Source organism: Hippocampus comes, unplaced genomic scaffold (assembly GCF_001891065.2).
Source record: "Hippocampus comes isolate QL1 unplaced genomic scaffold, H_comes_QL1_v1.1 scaffold28, whole genome shotgun sequence".
NCBI classification, from domain to species: Eukaryota; Metazoa; Chordata; class Actinopteri; order Syngnathiformes; family Syngnathidae; genus Hippocampus; species Hippocampus comes.
This window is the reverse complement of record NW_017805405.1, coordinates 497647-519098: the sequence shown is the minus strand read 5'-3', so window position 1 is coordinate 519098 and position 21452 is coordinate 497647. Positions and strand designations below refer to the sequence as shown.

General features: G+C 42.2%; 2 protein-coding genes across 3 annotated transcripts in view; both read left to right on the top strand.

Annotated features, from left to right (window-relative positions):
- The window catches only part of dcp1a (decapping mRNA 1A), a 10922-nt gene extending 6481 nt beyond the window's left edge, over positions 1-4441 (top strand). The window contains exons 5-9 of one of the 2 annotated variants that reach the window (XM_019873163.1): positions 556-694; positions 1006-1092; positions 1676-2302; positions 2391-2606; positions 3466-4441. In XM_019873163.1, coding sequence (XP_019728722.1) covers positions 556-694; positions 1006-1092; positions 1676-2302; positions 2391-2606; positions 3466-3546 — 1150 coding nt within the window. In that variant the 3' untranslated portion in view covers positions 3547-4441. Of the gene's footprint in view, positions 1-555; positions 695-1005; positions 1093-1672; positions 2303-2390; positions 2607-3465 lie in introns of both variants that reach the window. The other variant, XM_019873162.1, reaches the window with a different exon arrangement.
- A 1799-nt stretch (positions 4442-6240) lies between these two features.
- LOC109517808 (transketolase) lies at positions 6241-21452 on the top strand. The gene is made up of 14 exons (XM_019873194.1): positions 6241-6347; positions 8196-8313; positions 8682-8795; positions 9166-9263; positions 13311-13502; positions 13925-14043; positions 14750-14946; positions 15257-15421; positions 16398-16554; positions 16906-17036; positions 17690-17773; positions 18215-18308; positions 18388-18510; positions 20800-21452. The coding sequence occupies exons 1-14, from the start codon at positions 6241-6243 to the stop codon at positions 20985-20987; spliced, it is 1887 nt and encodes a 628-aa protein (XP_019728753.1). The 3' UTR covers positions 20988-21452.

Sequence of the window (21452 nt, the reverse complement as noted above, 5' to 3'; positions counted from 1 at the left end):
CTCAACTTGTGTTCCGTGCCATGTCATGCCTGTTGAGTGTTGATTTACTTCATATTAAGAAACTACTGCACGAAAACATTAATTCATAAATGTATATCATATGATTTTATTTCTTTTTCTCAGTATAAATAACACGTGCCCTGACTGTTCTACTCTTTGAATAAAAACACATCATTCAAGCGTAAGGGAGTGCAAGGGGTTATGATGGAGGGGTGTTGCAAATCATGAACACCTGCCAAGTGGTATGATAGCATTGTTTTCTACGTATATGTCCTCGGCTAGGCCTCAGTTTCAAAATCAGTCCTTGGTCCTTGGCCTTGGCCTTGGAGGCAAGTCCTTGGTCCTTGGCCTTGGCCTCGGAAAATTTTTCAAGTCCTTGGCCTTGGCCTTGCCTCGGAAAATTTTCCAAGTCCTTGGCCTTGGCCTTGGCCTCGGAGGCAAGTCCTTGGCCTTGGCCTTGGCCTCGGGTTGCCGGTCCTTGGACACATCCCTGGTAATTAGGGCCGTGTGTCAACGTCCACACTTTCTTACTCCGTGTCACATACTCTCCCCCAGAATTGTGAAACTAGAGGCTGAACATGCCCAAAGACAATCACCAGAGAAGGAGGAGCCCAGGCGGCCCAATGGTGTGGCCGAAGGACGGCCCAGGGACATCCTGGAGTTGCTTAGCAAAGCCAAGGAGGAATACCAGAAGGTGAGTTGGCTCAGTAATTTTGATGCTTGCCTTTGGAAGTGTGCGAACGATACATTTCCCCCTGGAGCCGAGTAACCCCGACAAAATGTCACATTTAACACCAAACATTAACAAACCTTTTACACAGACAAGAATCAAATTCAAATTCTCCATATTTTAGGCTATGCAATCGCTTTATACCGATTGGTACACCAAAAACAACACCTCCTCTCTTTCTCTGTTTAAAGGTTTCTGGTTTGTTTTTGTTTTTTTGTTGTTGTTTGGTTTTTAAGAAAATTGAAATTGATCTTATGTTTGTTCCTGTCATGTAGGCTCAGTCCGGGGATGCTGAAGTATCTACAGAGCCGAACGCCACGGAAGCTTTCAATCATGTGCACAGTTGTCAGCCGCCTGATAAGGTGTGCAATGCATGACATATGAATAAATAAATAGAACGGTGACATTTCATAAGGTCATGCATTCAAATCGACAAATTATGAGGTGATCTGATGAGATTTTACAGTTACTCGATATAGTTGCCTGAACATGATCAATGAGATTTCTCCACGTAACGTTTATTTTCTGTAAAATGCAAAATTGCAAACTCTGGATCAGAAAAGGATTACGTTTTGCCGCTTCTGACCCGTGGGCACATTTGATAAAAATATGTCACAGGTCAATTCTTCAACAAAATGTTGTGAATTTTATTACATATCTGCTGAACTTTTTTTTTTCCAATGAGCACTTAGGAAAAAAAAAAGACAGCTGTAACAAAGTGCCACATATCAGATCAAATGCCAAATATGATAAGAACAAATAACAGACTTTTTTTTCCACAGAGGGTTTACTATACTAAGAAAGACTGTACAGCCCGTAATAAACTATAGAGGTGATGACGTCATGTTCAAGCGTTAAACACGGTTGAGGTCTGCACACACAATATTTGGATTGCTTTGAATGGTTCACCTGATTGTTCACGTTTTCTTCTTTGCCCATCAGAAGACTCACACGATGGTGAAGCAGATCACAGTCGAGGAGCTTTTCGGCTCATCCATCCCCAAGGACCCTTCTCTGCCTGCCATGCCGACCCCAAATCCAGCCGCTGCTTCCAGCGAGCCGTCGGCAACCTACCCCCAGAACCAGACCTATCCACCTCCAGTCCACCCAAAACCTCTCTGCCCTCCCCACCTTGCTGGCCAGGATCCCGGGTCAAACCAGGTTCACCAAGGACACAGCCTGCTCCCAACATCTTATGCGCTACACCCGAACCCCGCTTTCCAACCAGTGGGCCCGGGGGCCGAGCCCCGATCTCTTGGCCCGCTCATACCTCTCATGGTGCCACCAGCTGGTTCCCAAACTCCAACTGTTCCCGCTGGCTCTGCGGTGGCATCCGCGGTGGCATCCGCGGTACCCCGAGCCTATTTGGAGCAGGAGCTCCTAAGCTCACTGAAACCATCAGTCCAGTCGCTGAATGCGGAAATCCACAAACCCATCCTAGCGCCCAATTTCCTGCCGAGCACCCTGGTACCACCTCACAACTTCCAAGAACGTATGAGGGAACCGGTCCTCCAGCTCACGCAAGAAATGGATGTTCTCTCTAAAGCCCCAAACTTGATCAAACCTCTCGCGGTGAGTTGTCAACATCTCTTTCCAGATGCAGTAGTTCATTTGTGGTACAGGTAATCAAAACTCACTTTTTCGTCTCTCCTGCTTGCAGGCCGTCCCTATGAGTCTCGGTCTTGGCATTTCTGGGTCGGATTCTTCTGTGCTTCTGTCCCCCAGCGCCTTCCAGCAGTCCCTCGACAAGGCGGCTGCAGCAGTCGTCCCTTCACCCTCCTCCGAACTCCCGACCACCTCTGCGGGGTCTATGGAAGCCCCACAACCGTCCTGCAACAAAGCTCAGCTCCAAAAGACTCTCATACACCTTATTAAGGTACAGCATTTTCAGAAGCGAGTTTCAAAAAAATCTCGAAACCGGCCAGAGCCAAATTGACGTGAAACATAGACTGACATGACTTCAGTGTATCCTAGCGGGCGGAGATTGAAAATGTTCCCGGTAATGACAAAAGGATGTGCGGTAGATTAACTTGAAGTTTGCAAATGAGTCGCATTACCACGGCTTTTGAATGGCTCACCATAAAATTTGGACTTGACAAGCCGTCCAATCGCAATAATGGTCGTTTATGTCATTACATCGTCGTACAAATGTCGCTGCGCAGCTCCGTGAATCCACAGCTGTGGCTGGCTGACTAACGTGACAGCGAAAGAGCAGCCAATCCTCTAAATGTCCCTCATCATCGCCTCCGTGGCAGCGAATAAGAGAAGTATAAAACTACCCGAAAGGAGGATGAATAGCATTTAACAGAAAACTAAATTTTGAAGGCTGAGCCATGCTAAATCGGCGCTAAGATACCATAAATGTAGTCACGAATTGCCGCAATAAAATGCTACAGTCCAATGAACAGGGAAAAAAATACTAGAGAGAGAAAAAAAGACATAGCCACGCACAGTACGGACTGAAAACAATCAATGAATTTAAACATTATTTTGTATGTACACACGCCGTTAGTATGTTGTTGTGGCTCAAAATTATTCAAATCAAGAAAACATGCTCAAAAACTGAATGAAAATATTGTTCGGAGACTTACTGGTGGCCCATTGAGATGCAAATGTTTCTGACAAAATCCAAAGTGTTCCTGACAAAATATCCAGAATGTTCCTGAGAGTTGATGACCGGGTTTGGCATCTCTGTATCCCAGTCGAGTAACACAATTCGTGTTTTTGCCATCCAGAACGACCCCGCGTTCCTCGGAGCCATTCATGACGCGTACCTGCGGAGCCTGGCCAAGGACTTCAGCAACCTGAAGCTATAATTATTCAACCCGCGTACACTAAGGAAGCGTCCGACACAGTGTCAACCCTGATGCCTGACTCCTTGCACGATAGGTCACTCTTCATGAATTTGGTCGTGAGAACTAGAGGAGGGAACTTTTTTTTTTTCCCCCACCTCAACCTTGCACTGACCAATTCATAAGACCCTGAACTTTCATCATTGGACTTTGAAAGCTTATTTCCTGACTAGTTGACCTATTGGGAGAAAACTAACTATTATTTTTCTTATATCACCTGTGGATATCATAGAGGATATCATCATTTTTCTCTTTAAATGAGTAGCGTTCTTATGGCTGCTTTTCCCTTTTTGCTCCACCTCTCTCCAGCAATCATAGTCAGTCCTTTCGTGATTGTGCGGAAAGGCACTGGTCGAACTAGAAAAAAAAAAAGTCTACTTTGTAAAACTACTTTTCAGAAGGTATATGGAACAAGTTTTTTCCTCCCTCCACTTTCATTCGCTTTGTGTCCAACCTAGCCTTTACGTTAACCGTTCATCCTTTTTAAGGAAAAGGTTACAGCAATGCAAAGTGTCAACACCAAATAGTATCATTGAACATAACATGAAAGCATGTTGTATATACCCAAGTAGTAGCACATGAAGTACAGCTTTTTCTTAAAAAGGAAAAAAAAATCTTCATACAAACAAGCCTGAACAGAAATGGGTGGAGAATAAAGGAAATTAAGGAATTAATCATCCTTCCCCAAACAAAATACATGTATGCAAACTCGTGGATTGTCTTAAAAATTGTAAATGTGAATAGGCATCACAAAACAGATGTACAGATAATTGACTGATTTTGTCTGGCAAATTTACATACATACAATGTACTGTACATACCATTTCTATCATTTGATCAATCAATGTGCAAAAAAAAACACAAAATAGATTGTTTGTGACTGATGGGTCTATTTTAAGTACAGTACTTGCAGATATATGTGGGTGGGAGTCATGACAACCAGCTGTTTAATAGGATGTTTTTAACTCCCAAAGTTGATTTCAATGTACACTTGAGTGAAGTGTAAATCGCTGTGCTTCCGTTTTGCCCAACCAATATTTGGTCACATAAGGAATAAGGATAAAGTTGAATTTATGTTGATCTTCGTGTGGAATATTTTTAAGGTTATTTTAATCGTCAGCCGTGTGATTGAGTTCATAATTTGGGGACCATTCTAAAAATTGTTTGTTTTTATTTTCGGAAGTGCCCAAGTGCCGTTTGGTTTATTCTGAATATTTTGGTTATTAAAGAATTGTGACAATAAACGTGTTTATTTATTTTTTTAACTTTTACAACTTCTGAAAAGATAAAGAGAGTACAGGCTATGTTCTTGTATGAAGGGAACATCGTTGTGGGCTTGTTAAACCTGGTTTGTGGGGCAAGTGCAGTTACTTTTTTGTATTTATTAAAAAAGTGAGTACAGTATGAACAATGTGTTAGACCACCTCCTACGACTTGTGGAGAAAAGAACACCCTGTTCTGTATGATAAAGTGCTAAAACACGGATTTAAAATTTCAGTGAAATCACAACGTGATGCCATCTTGAGTGGTGAATAGTTTTGCCGGATATCCCAGAATGCACTTTGATGTCTCGTCAAATCCTCCAGCATGTTTTATATTAGCGGGCTTTCGCACTGGGTGACACCCCCCGCCCCCGCCCCCACCTCACCGGAAGAGTTTACATTATTAACTCGACTTCTTGCGCAGTTGAACTAGAAGTAGCTTTGGTCGTGCAGTTTCGGTGTTCAACCATCAGATGTCGCCAGGCAGATAAAGTCATCTGCTATGGCTGCAATAGTGCAGCGGGTATGCATGAAATACAGTCGTACACTTAGTGTGCTCCCAAGAAGTCCCTATCCAACGCGAATAACGGGGTTCCGCTTTATTCCGGGATGGCGAACGTTGGGTTTGGCTAAGCATTTGCAAAACCGACGGGGAACGTTCCCTATACAGTATCTGGTTTAGCAAACCTAAAGATAAGCATAGACTACCATTCTTCATTCAAAGCGGTCTGTGTTACTCGGCAAACCTTGCTTTCTTTTCCCCGAGTGTACTTTTACATCAGTACCGTGCGGAGCTCATCGGATGCCAACAGTGGTCCCCCACATACTCATGATTTGGAACCTGTCAATTCGAATATTTGTGGATTTTTTAATAGATAGACATCTTTTTTTTTCATTTACAAAGCACAGATTGAATTAGTGTTTTTCTGAAGAATTGTTTCAGTTAAAACAAACAAAATATCCCCCCCCCCAGGCAAAAATAAATGCCGTCAATTATACACGAATTTTTGCTAATCGCGTGCCAGCTTGGTCCCTATCCAACGCGAATAATGGGGTTCCGCGTTATTCCCAGCACTCCATCATAAACGTGTAACGCGGTGGACTGTGGCTGTGGGCGTGGCTTTGGCCTCAAACCAAAAATCTTTTATGATTGGCTGTGCTCGTGCGTGACTTCGGAGTCTGAGTGCAGGCTGCTTTCAGCGCTAGATTAGCTATATTCATAGGATTTGCCTGCTAACACGCCCCACTCCCGCCCCAAATCTCTACCCTCCCTCACCGGTTTCACTTCTGTCACTCTGCTGCAGACCCACAACCGCCTTTTTAACCCCTGCAGTCGACCATTGCGCACGCATTTTGGGGGTGTTAACGCGTTTTAATCTGTCTAAACGGGTACAACATGGAAGACTACCACAAACCAGACCAGCAGACGGTGCAGGCGCTCAGGAACCTCGCCAACCGGCTTCGGATCAACTCCATCAAGGCGACCACTGCGGCGGGCAGCGGGTAAGATCTAAATGGATCCCACCTTGGCAGGTCACGGTCCAAAACAAAAGCGTTCTTGTTCATCAAAACGAGGAACAATCGAAAATTCCAAATAAAGATACACACGCGGTTATTTAGTACACTTTGGCCACGCATGAATAAAAAGATGTGTGGAATAAAAAATAGCCACACTGATCCTGAATTAGCATTGTCTCATGACAGGTGCAGAAAATAGTCGACGATGATCTACCGGTTCTTTGCTTGCTGACTCAATGGGACGTAAACGCAATTCACTATACATATATTCTACTCGTAATGGTGTGAAAATTCATTGAATTTGTCTGCACTATACTGCATATGCACGCTAAACTGTGGTTTAAAAATGCACTTGTGCTGTCATGCAATTCTTTTATTGAATTTTCCATCTGTAAAATACTTGATTTCTGGAAGAAATGCTTAAAAAGTTCACAAAATCGTTTCTCATATATTCTACTGTACCTGACTGTATGGGACGTAAATGCATTATACTCTATTGCTGGTAATCTTCTGGCGATACCTTAGTTCCGAAGATTATGTTTAAGTAAGTGTATTAATGCGAGTGCTCAATCATTATATTCGGCTTCTGTAGAATACTTTATTCATGAGTAGAAGAAGAAATGTCATGTTTCCTGGGGGCAAAAAGACGTGGAATACTTCATTTACCGTAGAACATATGTTTTTTACTATATAACCGATGGACACATTTTTATTTTTAACACTGATATTGCAAGGGATTTTTTTTATTTCATTGGTTCACTGTCTCATAAAATTAATGGTGTTTTACCCCTCGGCCCAACACCTCCTCTAAAAAAAAAAATTTTTTTTTTTCACGTCATATTTTCCGCTCACCGTTCATTGATACAAACGGGTTTTAAAATGAAGAAGAACGTGATTAGGTCAAGTCAAGAGTGGCCTGAACCGCTTCCATGTTGGGTTATATAAGGAGGAGGAGGAGAAAAGGAGGAGCGAAGTCCGGTTCGATGCAGTCCGCGGTCCAATGCACTTCATGGGACGTGTTGCAGAGTAAAGGCCGAATGGAGCTCTTGTCTCGCGAGCACGCTTCAGTCGCTGCAGCCGTTAAGCGCTCGTCATTCAATCGAACATTTACATCCCGTTAGACTTTCAAAATAAAACACATGGTTTGTTTTTGTTTTTTTTAACTCGAGTTTTACTCACGAGTTGTGAGCGTCTTAATAAATTACCAGCTCCTTGTCGTGACAGGTTAAAGAAATGTTGGGTTTCCAGACAGAAGCGACGTCTACAGTATTAGTTTTCCTGTCCATACTTTACGTTCTACTTTATTGGGTACTTGGGTACTCCCCCCTTAATTTTTCCGATTTTGTTGTTTATTTATTTATTTTATGGACCGTAAGTATTCTTCATCTTACTGTATTTTACCCAATGTAGTCTATTCTTTTCATCCTTGGACTCACTGAATATTTTTTAGGCTATGGCTCCCCTCATTTAATCACATTTTCCCTTTCAGGACAGATTAAGCCTTGATGGAAGAAGGCTGCGGTGAGGTATTTCTGGCATGTAGAGTGGAAATGGAAAGAGCAATAACCTGCAAGATGTCTAAAGAGTGTGCATGCACAAAAACAACAATATCCAGTGTGTGCGTGAGAGGGAAGCCTCTCTTAAGTCTGACAACATGTGCTCTGGCATGAATTAACCCAATAAAAGCATAGAAATTGTCAATATGCACCACTGATAGCAAATGTGGGTTTTTTTTTTTTTTTTTACTTTCTCACATTGACATGCTTTGGCTGTGATCTATTTTAACATTGGACCAAATGATCACATATCTTATGTCTTGTTTATCTCTTTCAGTCACCCCACATCATGTTGCAGTGTTGCAGAGATCATGTCTGTGGTCTTTTTTCATACCATGAAGTACCGACCTGAAGACCCACGCAACCCCAACAATGACCGTTTCATCCTTTCCAAGGTAGTACTGCATCTCCAGAGTGGCTGTCACCGGACAGATTATATACTTTACTAGAATATGCACTGTATAAATAAACAATTTGAAGGACCACTTAAAGGTGTTTGTGTTGATAACAACATTTCATTCAAAATAGTTCAAATAAAATCAATTTCTATTTTACCACATTTTCTTTCTGGGGCATCCATTGAAATACTGTTGAAATTCAAAACTTCAATAGGGCATCTCAAGACTTGAACATTTGTGGTGTTCAAAATTCCTCATTCACATCAACATAATGAAATTCTACTTTCTCATTCATAAGTTAGCATTTATGGGTCCTTCCATAACAAGGGTGAATAGACTATTTGATCTCTTCCACATCTTTCCAGGGTCATGCTGCCCCTGTGCTGTATGCTGTGTGGGCGGAGACGGGCTACCTGAAGGAGAATGAGCTGCTCAACCTGCGCAAGGTCGACTCCATCCTTGAGGGTCACCCTGTCCCGGTGAGGAACCTAAAAGTTCTACTTTCTGATCATTTTCCAGCACTTTAGGTGAAGAGTGAGCTGGAGCACATCCCAGCTACTTTTGGCCGAGGTACACCCTGGACTGGTCAGAGCGCATATGGAGACAAACACTCCGATTCATACCTATGGGCAATTTAGAGTATTCAATTTAAAAAAAAAAAAGATGTTCTTGGAATGTGTTCATAGAGAATATGCACATTCGATACAGAAAAGCATATTTAGTATAGATGACCCAGCTGTTGAGCCCCCTAACCTAGATATAATGTACTGCGTCTTTTTATATTTTGGTGATGTGAAAACTCAAGCAACCATGCCTGTGTTTTGATCCAATCGTCTTTTGTGCCAACAGAGGCAGCAGTTTGTGGATGTGGCCACAGGTTCTCTGGGCCAAGGTCTCGGGGCTGCCTGCGGAATGGCCTACTCTGGGAAGTACTTTGACGAGGCCAGGTAACCGACACGAAAACCTGATTACCCACTTGGTCAAAAAGTAGACACACAAGCTGCGGTTGCAAAATATTGAAAATGCTGGCAATTTTGTTCCGTTCTTTTTTTTTTTTTTTTTTTTTTTTTATAACTCACAGTTTATTGTCTTGTAACATTATATTGGTCAAAAGAGTGAGTGTGGGGGGCGTGCTGGAGCCGATCCCAGCGGACTTCGGGCAGTACGTGAGTTACACCCTGAACTGGTTGCCAGCCAATCCCAGGGCACAGATATATTAATTTACACGAAATGCATGTTCATGTTTTTGTTTTTTTTTTTGTTTGTTTTTGGGCAGAAATAATGTAATTTGTGCTATTTGCATTTGAGCAGAAAAAGATCTTTTCAGGAAAAGGTACAACTTTTTGAGCGTTTCAAAAATTCTTCCCTAAGATGAATTAATTAAAATTAATTGCCAACTGGCCTCACTCATTATTGAAAAATGAATTCATGAATTGACCTTGCATCCTGATAGTGTAAGAGATTTTGACTGACAGAAGCCCACTGTGTTGACGTGACATTTTAGCCCACAGCGTTGGAACAAACACAGCCTTGATAGGTGCGCTCTGGATTGACATTCGTTAAACCGACCATGTACATTAACGCTGACACTTTTATATTTAACCCTTTCAGGGACAGCGGTTACTACAGTACACAGCTTATTACGTTATCAGATTCCAGGTGGGGAAAAAAAAACATTTTTAATAAAATAAAGTGAATGACATTACAAGGCATAGAGGCGCATCCTAAAGACGCTATAGTGTGTTGTTTTTTTTTTTTTTTTTGCAACAACAATGTGAGGAATGCCATAGTGTACTCTCTCTTTCTGTCCATGCTGTGAGCGCTCACTTGCTTCTGCTCTAATAAGCACACATGCAAGTGCACTCCCTCCACGCCCCATCTCCCCATCTGCTTCACTCTCCCCCAACACCTCCTCCAAAATGCAAAGGTACATCCCTTCCCTTTTGGTGTGTCTGCTGTCTTACTGTTTGCTCGGCTGTGTGTGCAACATACATACAGTACATGCGTGCAGAAGACCGCATAGGTTTTCCCCACCCTGATACTCAGCGCAGCTCATCACTCTAATTCAATGCAACATAAAGGCTCCAAAGCCCAAAATAGGCTTCAACCACTGATTTCATGGAAATTCAATTCTTTTGCATAAACACAACAGTTTCACATCACTAGGATACTCTACCGGCTTGTAATAAAGAGAATAGAGACCTTTTTTAAAATGTTATTTTATTATTTGGTATGTGAACGCGAGGGTTTCATGCCCTGTAACCATGTGGAGATGACTGCATGTCGTTACCATGGAGACCCTGCATCACCTACTTTCGTGGTCTGTAGCTTTTTATAGGTCAAGGAATTGCTTTTGATAGCTTGCAGTTTGATGCCGCATGCCTCCCTATTCAACAGTAGAACCATATGATTTCTTACTTAAGTTATTCATATTGTTCTGGTAAATTATTATTATTATTATTATTATTTTTAAATTCAATAATAATTGTAATTTTTAAAAATATCTCCTGGTGTTTAAGTGCTTATCTGTATTGTACATCTGTATATCTTGTCTTGATGAATTGAGGAAAACCCAAGATATTTTGAAATGTTTATGAAGGGTGAAGTCAATGAATGATCAACCAAAACGAGGGTGCGGTTGTTCAAGCAGTACGGAAAAAAAAAATAACGTATGCATGAATGAACGTGTCCAATGCAGCAAACTTGAGGGTGATGATGCTGCAATAATCGACCGTAATGAATGTCAAAAGACGAGATTATTGAGTGAAGCGCGGACAGTCAATGGCTGCGTACTGAGTGGAAATTTGTTCTTTGACGATTTCTATCGTTTTCCGTTGTAAGGCGGGCGTGGGGGGTCTTTGTGTGCAAAATAGCATAGACGTAGACATTAGAAGAAATTATGAAAATCTACTTGTTACCGATAGCATTTTTTTTTGTTGCTCTATTTTACTCCATTTAGAATATCCATTTTGTCAAGAATGTATCCCAAGTATTGACATTCTGCGTTTAGAAAAAAAATTCATGATATCATAGTCATAATAGTAAATCTTTTTTTTAATTCATACTCTATTCTTTCCATGCATTCAATTGAAAGACTAACCCCAGGCAGCTGTTGGGAAAGCACCGCAGCTGTTCTTCCTTTTTGTTGCTTTAAGTCTGAGTACAGCTAACATCGCTCCATCTCGTTGCATCCACCTTTGTGGAATTCCTTTTGGCTTATATCTTTTTTTTTTCTTTTAGCCTCCGTGCGCTTTGTTGTTTCTTTGCGTGTGAGGTTGGAATGCAAAGTGTCTCTGCCTATCTTGCAGCTTTATGAAGAACGTGTCTATTTGACCGGAAAGCTGTCAGCAATCATTACGCCGCCAACTAAAGACGAGGATGTAGTGGGTGGGGCGCTGGTGAAGTGTGCCTTTGTGTGTTTAAAAAGCATCCCGTCAGGCCTGATCTGAAATTGTGCTGAGGAGAGAAAGCTGCCGGAAAAGACTCTCCAGCTGCTCCAAACTTCTGCTACTCGAGTGATGTCTAGAAAAGAGATTCTCTCTGCATTGATGCGGTCAAATCTAGAATATAGCGTTTCGATGGTACAGCACCATTCAGAACCAAAAGACCCCAAGAGTGACTTGGCATCTACCGTTACAAACTATTTAAGATACCCACTTTCAGCTCGCTCAAAAAGTAAAAAAAAAAAAAAAAAAAACATTCATAGTCATGCTGTTATGTTTAACTGTGCAATCAAAGCACATGATAAAATAATTTTTTAAATGTTCTAAATCAACAAATATGAGCTTTTTTTTTTTTTTTTTAATTGGAGAGGCAGATCACCTTTTCTAGATTATATGTTGTGCTGATTCTGAACCTGTCCTAATTTTTTCTCTGGCACATCAAGTTTTCATAATAATAAAAAAATAATATTATAACTACAAAGTAATATTTGATATGGTAATATATGAGGTAATATTTACAAACTAAGGGTTAGATTCAGTAACAGGTGATATTTTTTTTTTGGTGGGGGGTGGAAAGAGCCATAAATGACAACGCATTGTAAAATCCGTCTTGCGCTAGCTTCTACATGTCAACTTTAAAAACAAAAGTAAAAATATCTCAGAAATTTGATGTGCTATGAAAAAAAGTAGTCTTTTTAAAATTAGAATACCTTTGGGGGCATACAAAGCCATCTCTGGTTTAATATTTTCTGCTGACCAGGGTAATTCAAATTGAAATGTACCGTATTTTCCGCACTATAAGGCGCACCTAAAGGCATTCGATTTTCTCAAAAGCTTACAGTGCACCTTCTAATCCGATGCGCCTTATAAATGGATATTATTTCAACCGCTACAGTTGAAACAAAGCGCTTGACAGAACATTTAAAATACTACGTCCAAGAAATCAGAATATTGGATCTGATGTGGATCATAGCCTTATAATGTGATGCACCTTATATATGGATATAAGGCGCCTTATATATGGATCCATATCAATATTCTGATTTCTTGGACGTAGTATTTTAAATGTTCTGTCAAGCGCTTTGTGTCAACTGCAGCGGTTCTGAAAGCTTGATTGAAATAAAGCTGTATTGTAGTGTATTCCCTTTAGTGTAGCTCCATCTAATGGATGCATAGCGCAACCCCAGCCACCATTGTCGTTTCTATTCTCTGTGCCTTATAATGCGGTGCGCTCTATATATGAAATCAGTTTTAAAATTATTTGAAGGTGCGCCTTATACTCCAAAGCGCCTTATAGTGCGGAAAATACGGTCATTCAACTAAATGAAACTTACAAGTACTCTTATGTGAGAGAATGTTGCAAATTTCAAATGACACTTGCCCCCCCCTCCCCCCCAAATAAAAACAAGTCAGCCAATCTACACATGAACCCGAAGACATAATTGTTAGTTGGAAACTTGCGCATTATTTAAAATCCTTTGGAATTAATGAATGAATAAAAAAAGATGATCCATTCATGTGGTTTCTGTGTGTATGGTCGTCTGCGCACAGCTACCGGGTCTTCTGCCTGCTGGGTGACGGCGAGCTGTCTGAGGGCTCGGTGTGGGAGGCCATGGCCTTCGCCTCCTACTACCAGTTAGACAATCTGGTGGCCATCTTGGACATCAACCGGCTAGGCCAGAGTGACCCGGCGCCTCTCCAGCACCACGTCGAGAAGTATCAACGACGCTGCGAGGCCTTCGGGTGAGCCTGTTACACTGTGAAATGATCTACCCTTTGAATATTTTATCCAGTGAATTCTTGCATACTAAAATTTCCGTGTTTTTTGGTTTTTTTTTGGTATTTTAGCATGAATAGACTCACTACACACAGAGTCAAATATAACAAAAGCCTGAAATTTATCATCTCAAGAAATTTGAATATTCCAGAAAAAAATATCCAAATTATTTTTCATATAGAATAATAGGTTAGAATTATCTTTTTGCGCATGCCTAATTAAATTGTATCGCACCACACTTTAGTTTCACTAAAAACTTTCTGACAACATTCAAATTTATTGAAATGAACCTGCAAAGATGTAAATTCCATTTCATTGCTTCAAGAAATTCACGATTGAAATAGAATAAATCCAAAACAGTGTTGATAGTTTGAGTGTACTTGTTCAGGTGGCATGCCATCATTGTGGACGGACACAGTGTGGAAGAGTTGTGTAAGGTCCTGAATCAGCCCCGCCACCAGCCACTTGCCGTCATTGCCAAGACCATTAAGGGCAAGGGCATACAAGGTAATATTTGACAACTATTTTCATTTAATAATAACCTCTACATTCAATTCGTTGTCAAATTGAATATGAGACCTTGACCCCAACCTAATCCCATCCCCTCTTTTTAATCCCCAAGAATGTGTAGAATACACACCCCAATGGCCTATTGTGCGAACATTTTGTTATTATGAAGGAGGGGAATGTGCATTATTGTGTGGTTGGGGGCTCCAGAACATGGGTAGGAGCAGTTATCATAACATTCTTAGGCTGTGTGGTCCACGTGATTCTAACCTTTGACCTTGAATGCAGCCCGTTGTGTCAGCTTGATTTTATGCATGAGCCGGCATACATGTGAACAAAATCCGTCAAAGCATTCGGTACATCCGCGCTATCTAATGACACCCGGTACAAGCGCCATATAAGAAAATCCTGCCTTTATAACACAATAAAGCCCAATTTTATTAATTTGGCATTTTCGCCCTGTCGCCCTTTGACCATAACGCTTGTAAAAGTGGCATCGAAAATAAATATGAATGATGAAAATGAAAAATTAATTTGCAGTGGTGTAGAGCTGTACTGCCATATACTGAGTGGCGTTCCTAATATTCTGATCACTTTCTAAAATGTCACACGTCGGTCAAAATATGAGAAACAGCTCTCAGTGTGACGCAATGGAAATATACGCCACTGCGAAGTACACTACCGTGGTGACGAGTGTACCTTTCAGCGGCCGAGGATAAGATGGGCTGGCACGGGAAGCCTCTCCCCAAAGACATGGCCGAGAGTGTCATCAAGGAGCTGCAGAGCCGCATGGTCAGCTGCAACAAACGCCTGTATCCTTCGCCGCCCGTCGAGGACGCCGCGCCCGTCAGCCTGCGCAACATCCGCATGCCCAGTGCACCCAGTTACAAACCTGGAGAGAAGGTAAGCAAGATGAGGCGTACAATTTTTGCTAACATCCACACTGGCTGAAATACGTGAGATTTTTTAAACGTATGGTCAAAAACGTATTTTGTCATTCAATGCAAAAGTGAACACAAGTACAATTGAGTTGCAGTTGTTTTATGTAGCGGGCTAACCTAAAAAAAGATGAATGAAAATTGTCATCAGTGTCAAAACTGAGCAAGAGGACACCATTTTGTTGCCATTCCATTTCACTTTTAACACATTCAAGCCCGACTGGGATTGTCCTTTGAACCCGCATCCTCTCGTCTTTTTGTGCGTCTGTGACCAGATTGCCACCCGGAAGGCATACGGCATGGCTCTGGCCAAGCTGGGCCGCTACAACGAGCGTGTTGTGGCGCTTGACGGAGATACCAAGAACTCGACCTTCTCCGAGCTGTTCAAGAACGAACACCCCAACCGTTACGTGGAGTGCTACATCGCTGAGCAAAACATGGTAGGATGGGTTTTCTCTGCTATGCATTGCCTCAAGTTGAACGAGCAGTATAGCCATAAATACTGTTGAACTTGACAGAAAGAAGTTTACAACAAAAGAATCGTCATTTAAAACACAGTTAACCCCCAGAAAGAAAATTCTAGACAAGCATATTAAAGGTAAAGGCTACAATGCCCTCTCCAAGCAGCTTGATGTTCCTGTGACCACAGTTGGGCGTATTATTCAGAAACATAAGATCCACGGGAGTGTTTCCAACCTGTGGCCACAACGGGGAAATCGATGACATAGCTAAAGATACAAAGATTTGTATCTACTGTACAATTTAATTCGATTCTGTTTTTCACACATTAAAGTGAGCAATTCCTCACCCAGAGAGGCAAGAAATTAAGAGACTGCTAAACTCTCAACTGCTAGCCACTTTTATTTTCTAAAAAAAAAAAATAAAAAAAAAATCAGTTGACAACTGATCTGCACGTCCGGCTCACAGTGGAGAGGTGCAGGGTTCGAATCCGGCTCCGGCCTTCCTGTGTGGAGTTCTCTCCTTGCCTGCGTGGGTTTTCTCCGGGTATTCCGGTTTCCTCCCACATTTCAAAAACATGCACGGGAGGTTATTGAAACACTCTAAATTGTCCCTACGTGTGATTGTGAGCGCGGACGGTTGTTCGTCTGTGTTGCCCTGCGATTGGCTGGCAACCCGTTCAGGGGGTACCCGGCCTACTGCCCGAAGACGGCTGCCATAGGCTCCGGCGCGCTCGCGACCCTTGTGAGGATAAACAGATTTGGAAAATGAATGGGTGGATGGATGTATTTATTGCATCGTTGCTCATACCAATAGTACTTTGTAATGGTATGTCGAGAAGAAGAAACTTCATATGCGCCGTAGAGGTTGTGTGGTTACGGTGGAGCCTCGAAAGAAAATGGTTGAACATCAGAGGGGCTGTCGCTTCAAAATGTCTCCCTCACTTCCCTCTCACAGGTCAGCGTGGCCATCGGGTGCGCCGTGCGGGACCGCAACGTGGTCTTTGCCAGCACTTTTGCTACCTTCTTCTCCCGGGCTTACGACCAGCTGCGCATGGCCGCCATCTCTGAGAGCAACATCAACCTGTGCGGATCCCACTGCGGCGTCTCCATTGGTCAGCCAATCACTAACTCGACAGTGTTCAGGGGGTTTATAGCCAGTTTTTTTTTCCACTTGTAAAAGCTTCCCGAGAATCCTTAACTTGATCCTCCCATCTTGTCACCTTTTCCTACTCCTCTTCCTCTTTCTGGAATCAGCAACCTCCCTCCCCGTGTTCCCCCCACGAGTCACGGAAGCGATCTGATTCTTTCCCCACCTCCTTCCCTTTCACCTTCTCCTCCTCCACCTTGTCAGGTATACCGCATGCTCACGACCTGAATGCATGCTCGTCTGCTGGCACGCTGCGCAACATGTCAGCTTCAATCTTCATGATTGTTCACATGTGTGTGTTTGTGTGCGTGTGTAGGAGAGGACGGTCCCTCTCAAATGGGTCTGGAGGATCTGGCCATGTTCAGAGCCATTCCCGGGGCCACCGTCTTCTACCCTAGTGACGGTGTCTCCACTGAGAAGGCTGTGGAGCTTTCGGCTAACACGAAGGTAACAATGATTAAAATGCTAAATGCATTTCTTGCATCCTGTATACCATGGGTATCAAACTCATTTTTTGTCGCCGGCCACTTCGGAGTTACGGCTTCCCTCGGAGGGCCGGTGCAAAATCTCAACGTTATTTATTACCCATGACAGTTTGACATTTCTGTACAGATTCCAGCAAGAACCATGAAAGTCGACACATAATTTGCACCCGCGGGCCACATAAAATGACGCAGGGGGCCGGATCTGGCCCCCGGGCCTTGACTTTGACACCTGTGCTGTATACAGTACATCTAATCGAACTAGGGCTACACAATATGTCCCCCCAAAAATATCGTCATCATGATAATGACACATGCAATATCCGTATCGTAAAGACGTGCGGTAAATTTATACTTAGGGAATTGTGTATTGTGTAAAGCATTTCATATCTTGAAGACCCAAAGTGTCCACATGTGTGAAAATGATTGTGAATGGGTGTTTTGGCTATCTGTGCCCTGCGATTGGCTGCTGACTAGTCCAGTGTGCAGGATGTATATGTTCCAGCTCAGCCGAAAACCTAGTGGGGACACACGCTGAAAAAAATGGATGGATGGATTGTTTTCTTCTCGATCCTCAAGGCACGGTATAAATGGGAGTTATGATTCCCCCCCCCCCAGGGTCTGTGTTTCATCCGAACAAGCCGCCCAGAGAACAACATCATCTATAACTGCAATGAGGACTTCCATGTTGGACAGGCTAAGGTGTGTAGTGTTTTTTTTTTTTTTTTTTTTACCTTAAAAAGTAACAAAAGCATGTCTATTAGGTTCTTTTAATCATCTTCAACATTCATGCATGTTGTCACATGTTCGCATAATTTACCATTGAATAATTGTGTGAACATGCCGCTTAAATACATTTGTTGTCCAGCTACTTGTCCACCCTTGCCAATTTATCTAAGCAAATATTTTACATAATTGACCAGAAAAAAATCATTTTATGTCTTTGACTTTTGTAGTGAAATGCATTTCAGTTTTTTTATTTATTTATTTATTTATTTTTAACTTAAGTACAAGTTGAAGCCGTTGTTCTTTTACTAGAGTACTTTTACACAAGTATCTGAGTGAGTAGTTTTGCCAAATCTGCCCACTAGAATGCTGTCTTTTGATATGGAGTTAATGCTTTAGTCTTCCCTTCCATCTCAGGTTGTGTACAAAACCAATGACGACCATGTGACCGTCATTGGCGCGGGGGTGACCCTCCACGAAGCGCTGGCGGCCGCCGAACATCTGAAAAAAGGTACGTACAGAGAACCTTGTTTTGTATTTTGGATGTGTGAAAACACCCACTCAAGAATTCTCTCCCTTCTCCTCCACAGAGAGAATTAACATCCGCGTGATTGACCCGTTCACCATTAAACCTTTGGACTCCAAGACCATCATTGACAACGCTAGGGCCACCAGGGGGCGCATCATCACCGTGGAAGATCATTACTATGAAGGTGAGCAGTAGGCTCTGTTCGCTAATTCGTTAGGCTTGTGACGTCACCCAAGAGATGGCGCCCTGTCTTTTGGACTAGGTGTTGTGGAAAAACAAGCATGATTCTGATGTATCGCCCCCTATTGGACTGGAGTGGAACACCTGCCATGATTGCATTGTCGACTGAGTCCTGTTTGGGACTTGTTTATTTGATAATAACACAGAATCAATGACGTATTGTCCATGTTGCCGTAAATGTTTATTGTACTTCTTTTGACCTTGAACCAACTGTTGTGGATACTCATGATGCCTCTGCCTATTTCTAAGATTGTGTCATTGCGAGTCATTCGGTTCTTCCACCACACTGTTACATTTCAGTGTGGCCAATTAGCATGATTACCATCCCACATCATTTCGGCTCGACTAAGTTCCAGAACTGGGGTGATATGGTGAAATTAGTAACAGCTTGGTGCAAAATAAATTGAGCTATATTGAGTAGTAGTCAAAGATTAGCTTCATAACAGCGTTAGCTTCTGATCAGCGGCACTAAAGAAGAAGCGCGGGCGGGTGTTTGTCGATGTGCCACATTCACATTGTTCACAGTGTTAATTTATTCATTGGAACTGTATTCGGATAATTCATCTTTATTTACCAGTATTGTCTTTAAGTTAAGGGAGCTCGCTTGTTTTCGGGAACACGTGGGTGAGATTTAGCCCATTGGTGGTCATGCTAATGAAGATCGGACTCGTCATTGGCCCCAGCAGAATGTGGGGCGGGATAAATGCTGGCTGACTGCATGACACAAAAGGAGCTAAATATACTATATTATCAACAAATAACCTTTAAAAGTATTCCTATTTATTGAACCTTGTGTTATTTTGACTAAAGAATGCTACAGATATGCTATTAAGACTCCTGGGAGCTGTTTGTCAATATATATGTCTTAAAAACATGTCCAAATGTCCTGCATTTCTTCCCTTACTGAGGGCTAGAAGCTATTTTAACAGAAAAAGAGAGTACGAGGCGTTCAAGCAGAAAGCTTGGGGATGATTGCGCATCAACTCGTAAATAAAATGGCTTGAAGCAGAATAAATGAATCAAAAAAGAAAGGATCGAAAGACAAAAGGGAAAGGAGGCTACAGGCAGAGTGACAAGATGTGGAGGAATTTGGGTGATTCTTGTGAGCAAGGAAGGAGATGAGAGGGGTGGGGGAGGGGGGGCCATGGTACATGATGCTGGTGGGGGGATGGGAGTCGGCACAGCCCGTCAGAGCTTTTTAATTTCCGCTTTTGGCCTGTGGGCCCTCGCTGACCTACATACATTACCAGCGCCGTGCATTTAAATGTCCAAAATGTCTTTGTCTGCTTGTTTATTGTGCCGCTACATCCTTTAACCTTCTACTATACTGCGTAAGGTGGACCAGCCAGGACACCTTTCTTGTTGTCAGTGCTAATCCTGGTGCTGCCATTTTTGTTCGGTTGTGTGCAGTATTTGTAAAAAGGTATTACACATGATCAAACAATATGTCCAGTATTCCAAGACATCATGCTACAGGGTGCAGCATTCACATTTATTGACTCACTGTAGCTTCTTTATCTTCTGGCCATTCATCCATTTGTACTCCTCAAATAGTGGCCTCCACTCTAACACAGGGTTGGGCAATCTTTTATGCTCAAGGAATTTTTTAGAGGTGCTTTTAGATAGGGGTTAAAAAAAAAAAAAGTTAAAACGTGCATATAAATTATGCAAAATAATTTATTTTCAGAATGAAATAAAAATTCATTCTCATTCTGTATGATGTTCTGAAAAGATGATTACAAAGTACGTGTCAATAAAGAATAAAGTCACATTAAATGTACATGTAAAATTGTTAGTATTTTATTTGATTTACAATGAATCGTTCACAAAATATTTCATGAGAATTATTAAAATAAATGATAATCCAAACATTGTATCTTTTTTAATCTGTCCATGCTAATAACAAAAAATGAACTAACCAAATAAAAATATGCATATAAATAATAAATACATAAACATAACTACAATGTGAATTTAGAAATATAATCATAAATGTACAGATGAATGAATTCAGAACAGATCTAAAATGTGCAAGCAATTTGCGATGAACCGCAAGTTCATTACGGAAATCATGCGATGAATTAATCTAATTTAAAATTTGAATCGACGAACAACCCTAAATACGTATGCATGTATGTTATGTGTCTGTGTGCAAATGCACGTGTATTGCAGTAGATTTGCTGATACATGCAGAAATCTTGTACGAGTCAGAATTTGCTGTGTTCCTTATCAGGTGGTCTCGGCGAGGCAGTGTGCTCGGCGGTGGTGAATGAAAGCGGCTTCAGTGTGCACCGCCTGGCCGTGTCGCAGGTGCCCCGCAGCGGCAAGCCTCACGAGCTGCTCCAGATCTTCGGCATCGACCGCGACGCCATCATTCAGGCCGTCCGCAAGGTGCTCAGCGGCGCCGCCAACGCCAAGTGAGGCCGGACGGGTGGAGGGGCGCCCCGGTGAAGGTGAACTCTTGTCTTTTCGTCATGATGACAACCAACGCATAAGGGGAGTGAAGGCTCCAGTCCTCATAAGATGCCCCTTTACATTAAAAAAAAAAATTTAAAAAGCAATTCATGTTGTTTAACACCCAAACCCAATTCTGTTGGCGCACACACGCACAAATGTACAACCCCTCCTTGCCCCCCTCCCCTGAGAAAGTTCTGATACTGCTGTAGTGTGGACGTGAAAGAAGTCAAGTGATGTTTTGTTTTTCAATTGTTTTTGTGGAACCCCTCGCTTCTTGGGTGCGACGCCACACCCACTCTCAATTGTAAGCCCCACCCACTAGTGGCAACCGTGGTTTGTTTCAGAGCACCAATTGTTTTTAAACCCTTTTTTGCCCTCACTTGCGACAGGATGGCCTCACACCAATAAAAGGTTGCTTTCTTCACAATA

Excerpts from the sequence above, each read along its gene's own strand:
- LOC109517808 (XM_019873194.1), top strand. The coding sequence starts at position 6,241 with ATGGAAGACTACCACAAACCAGACCAGCAGACGGTGCAGGCGCTCAGG. Across the intron at positions 15,422-16,397 it reads ACATCGCTGAGCAAAACATG|GTCAGCGTGGCCATCGGGTG; the intron begins GTAGGATGGGTT and ends TCCCTCTCACAG. Across the intron at positions 17,037-17,689 it reads AGCTTTCGGCTAACACGAAG|GGTCTGTGTTTCATCCGAAC; the intron begins GTAACAATGATT and ends CCCCCCCCCCAG.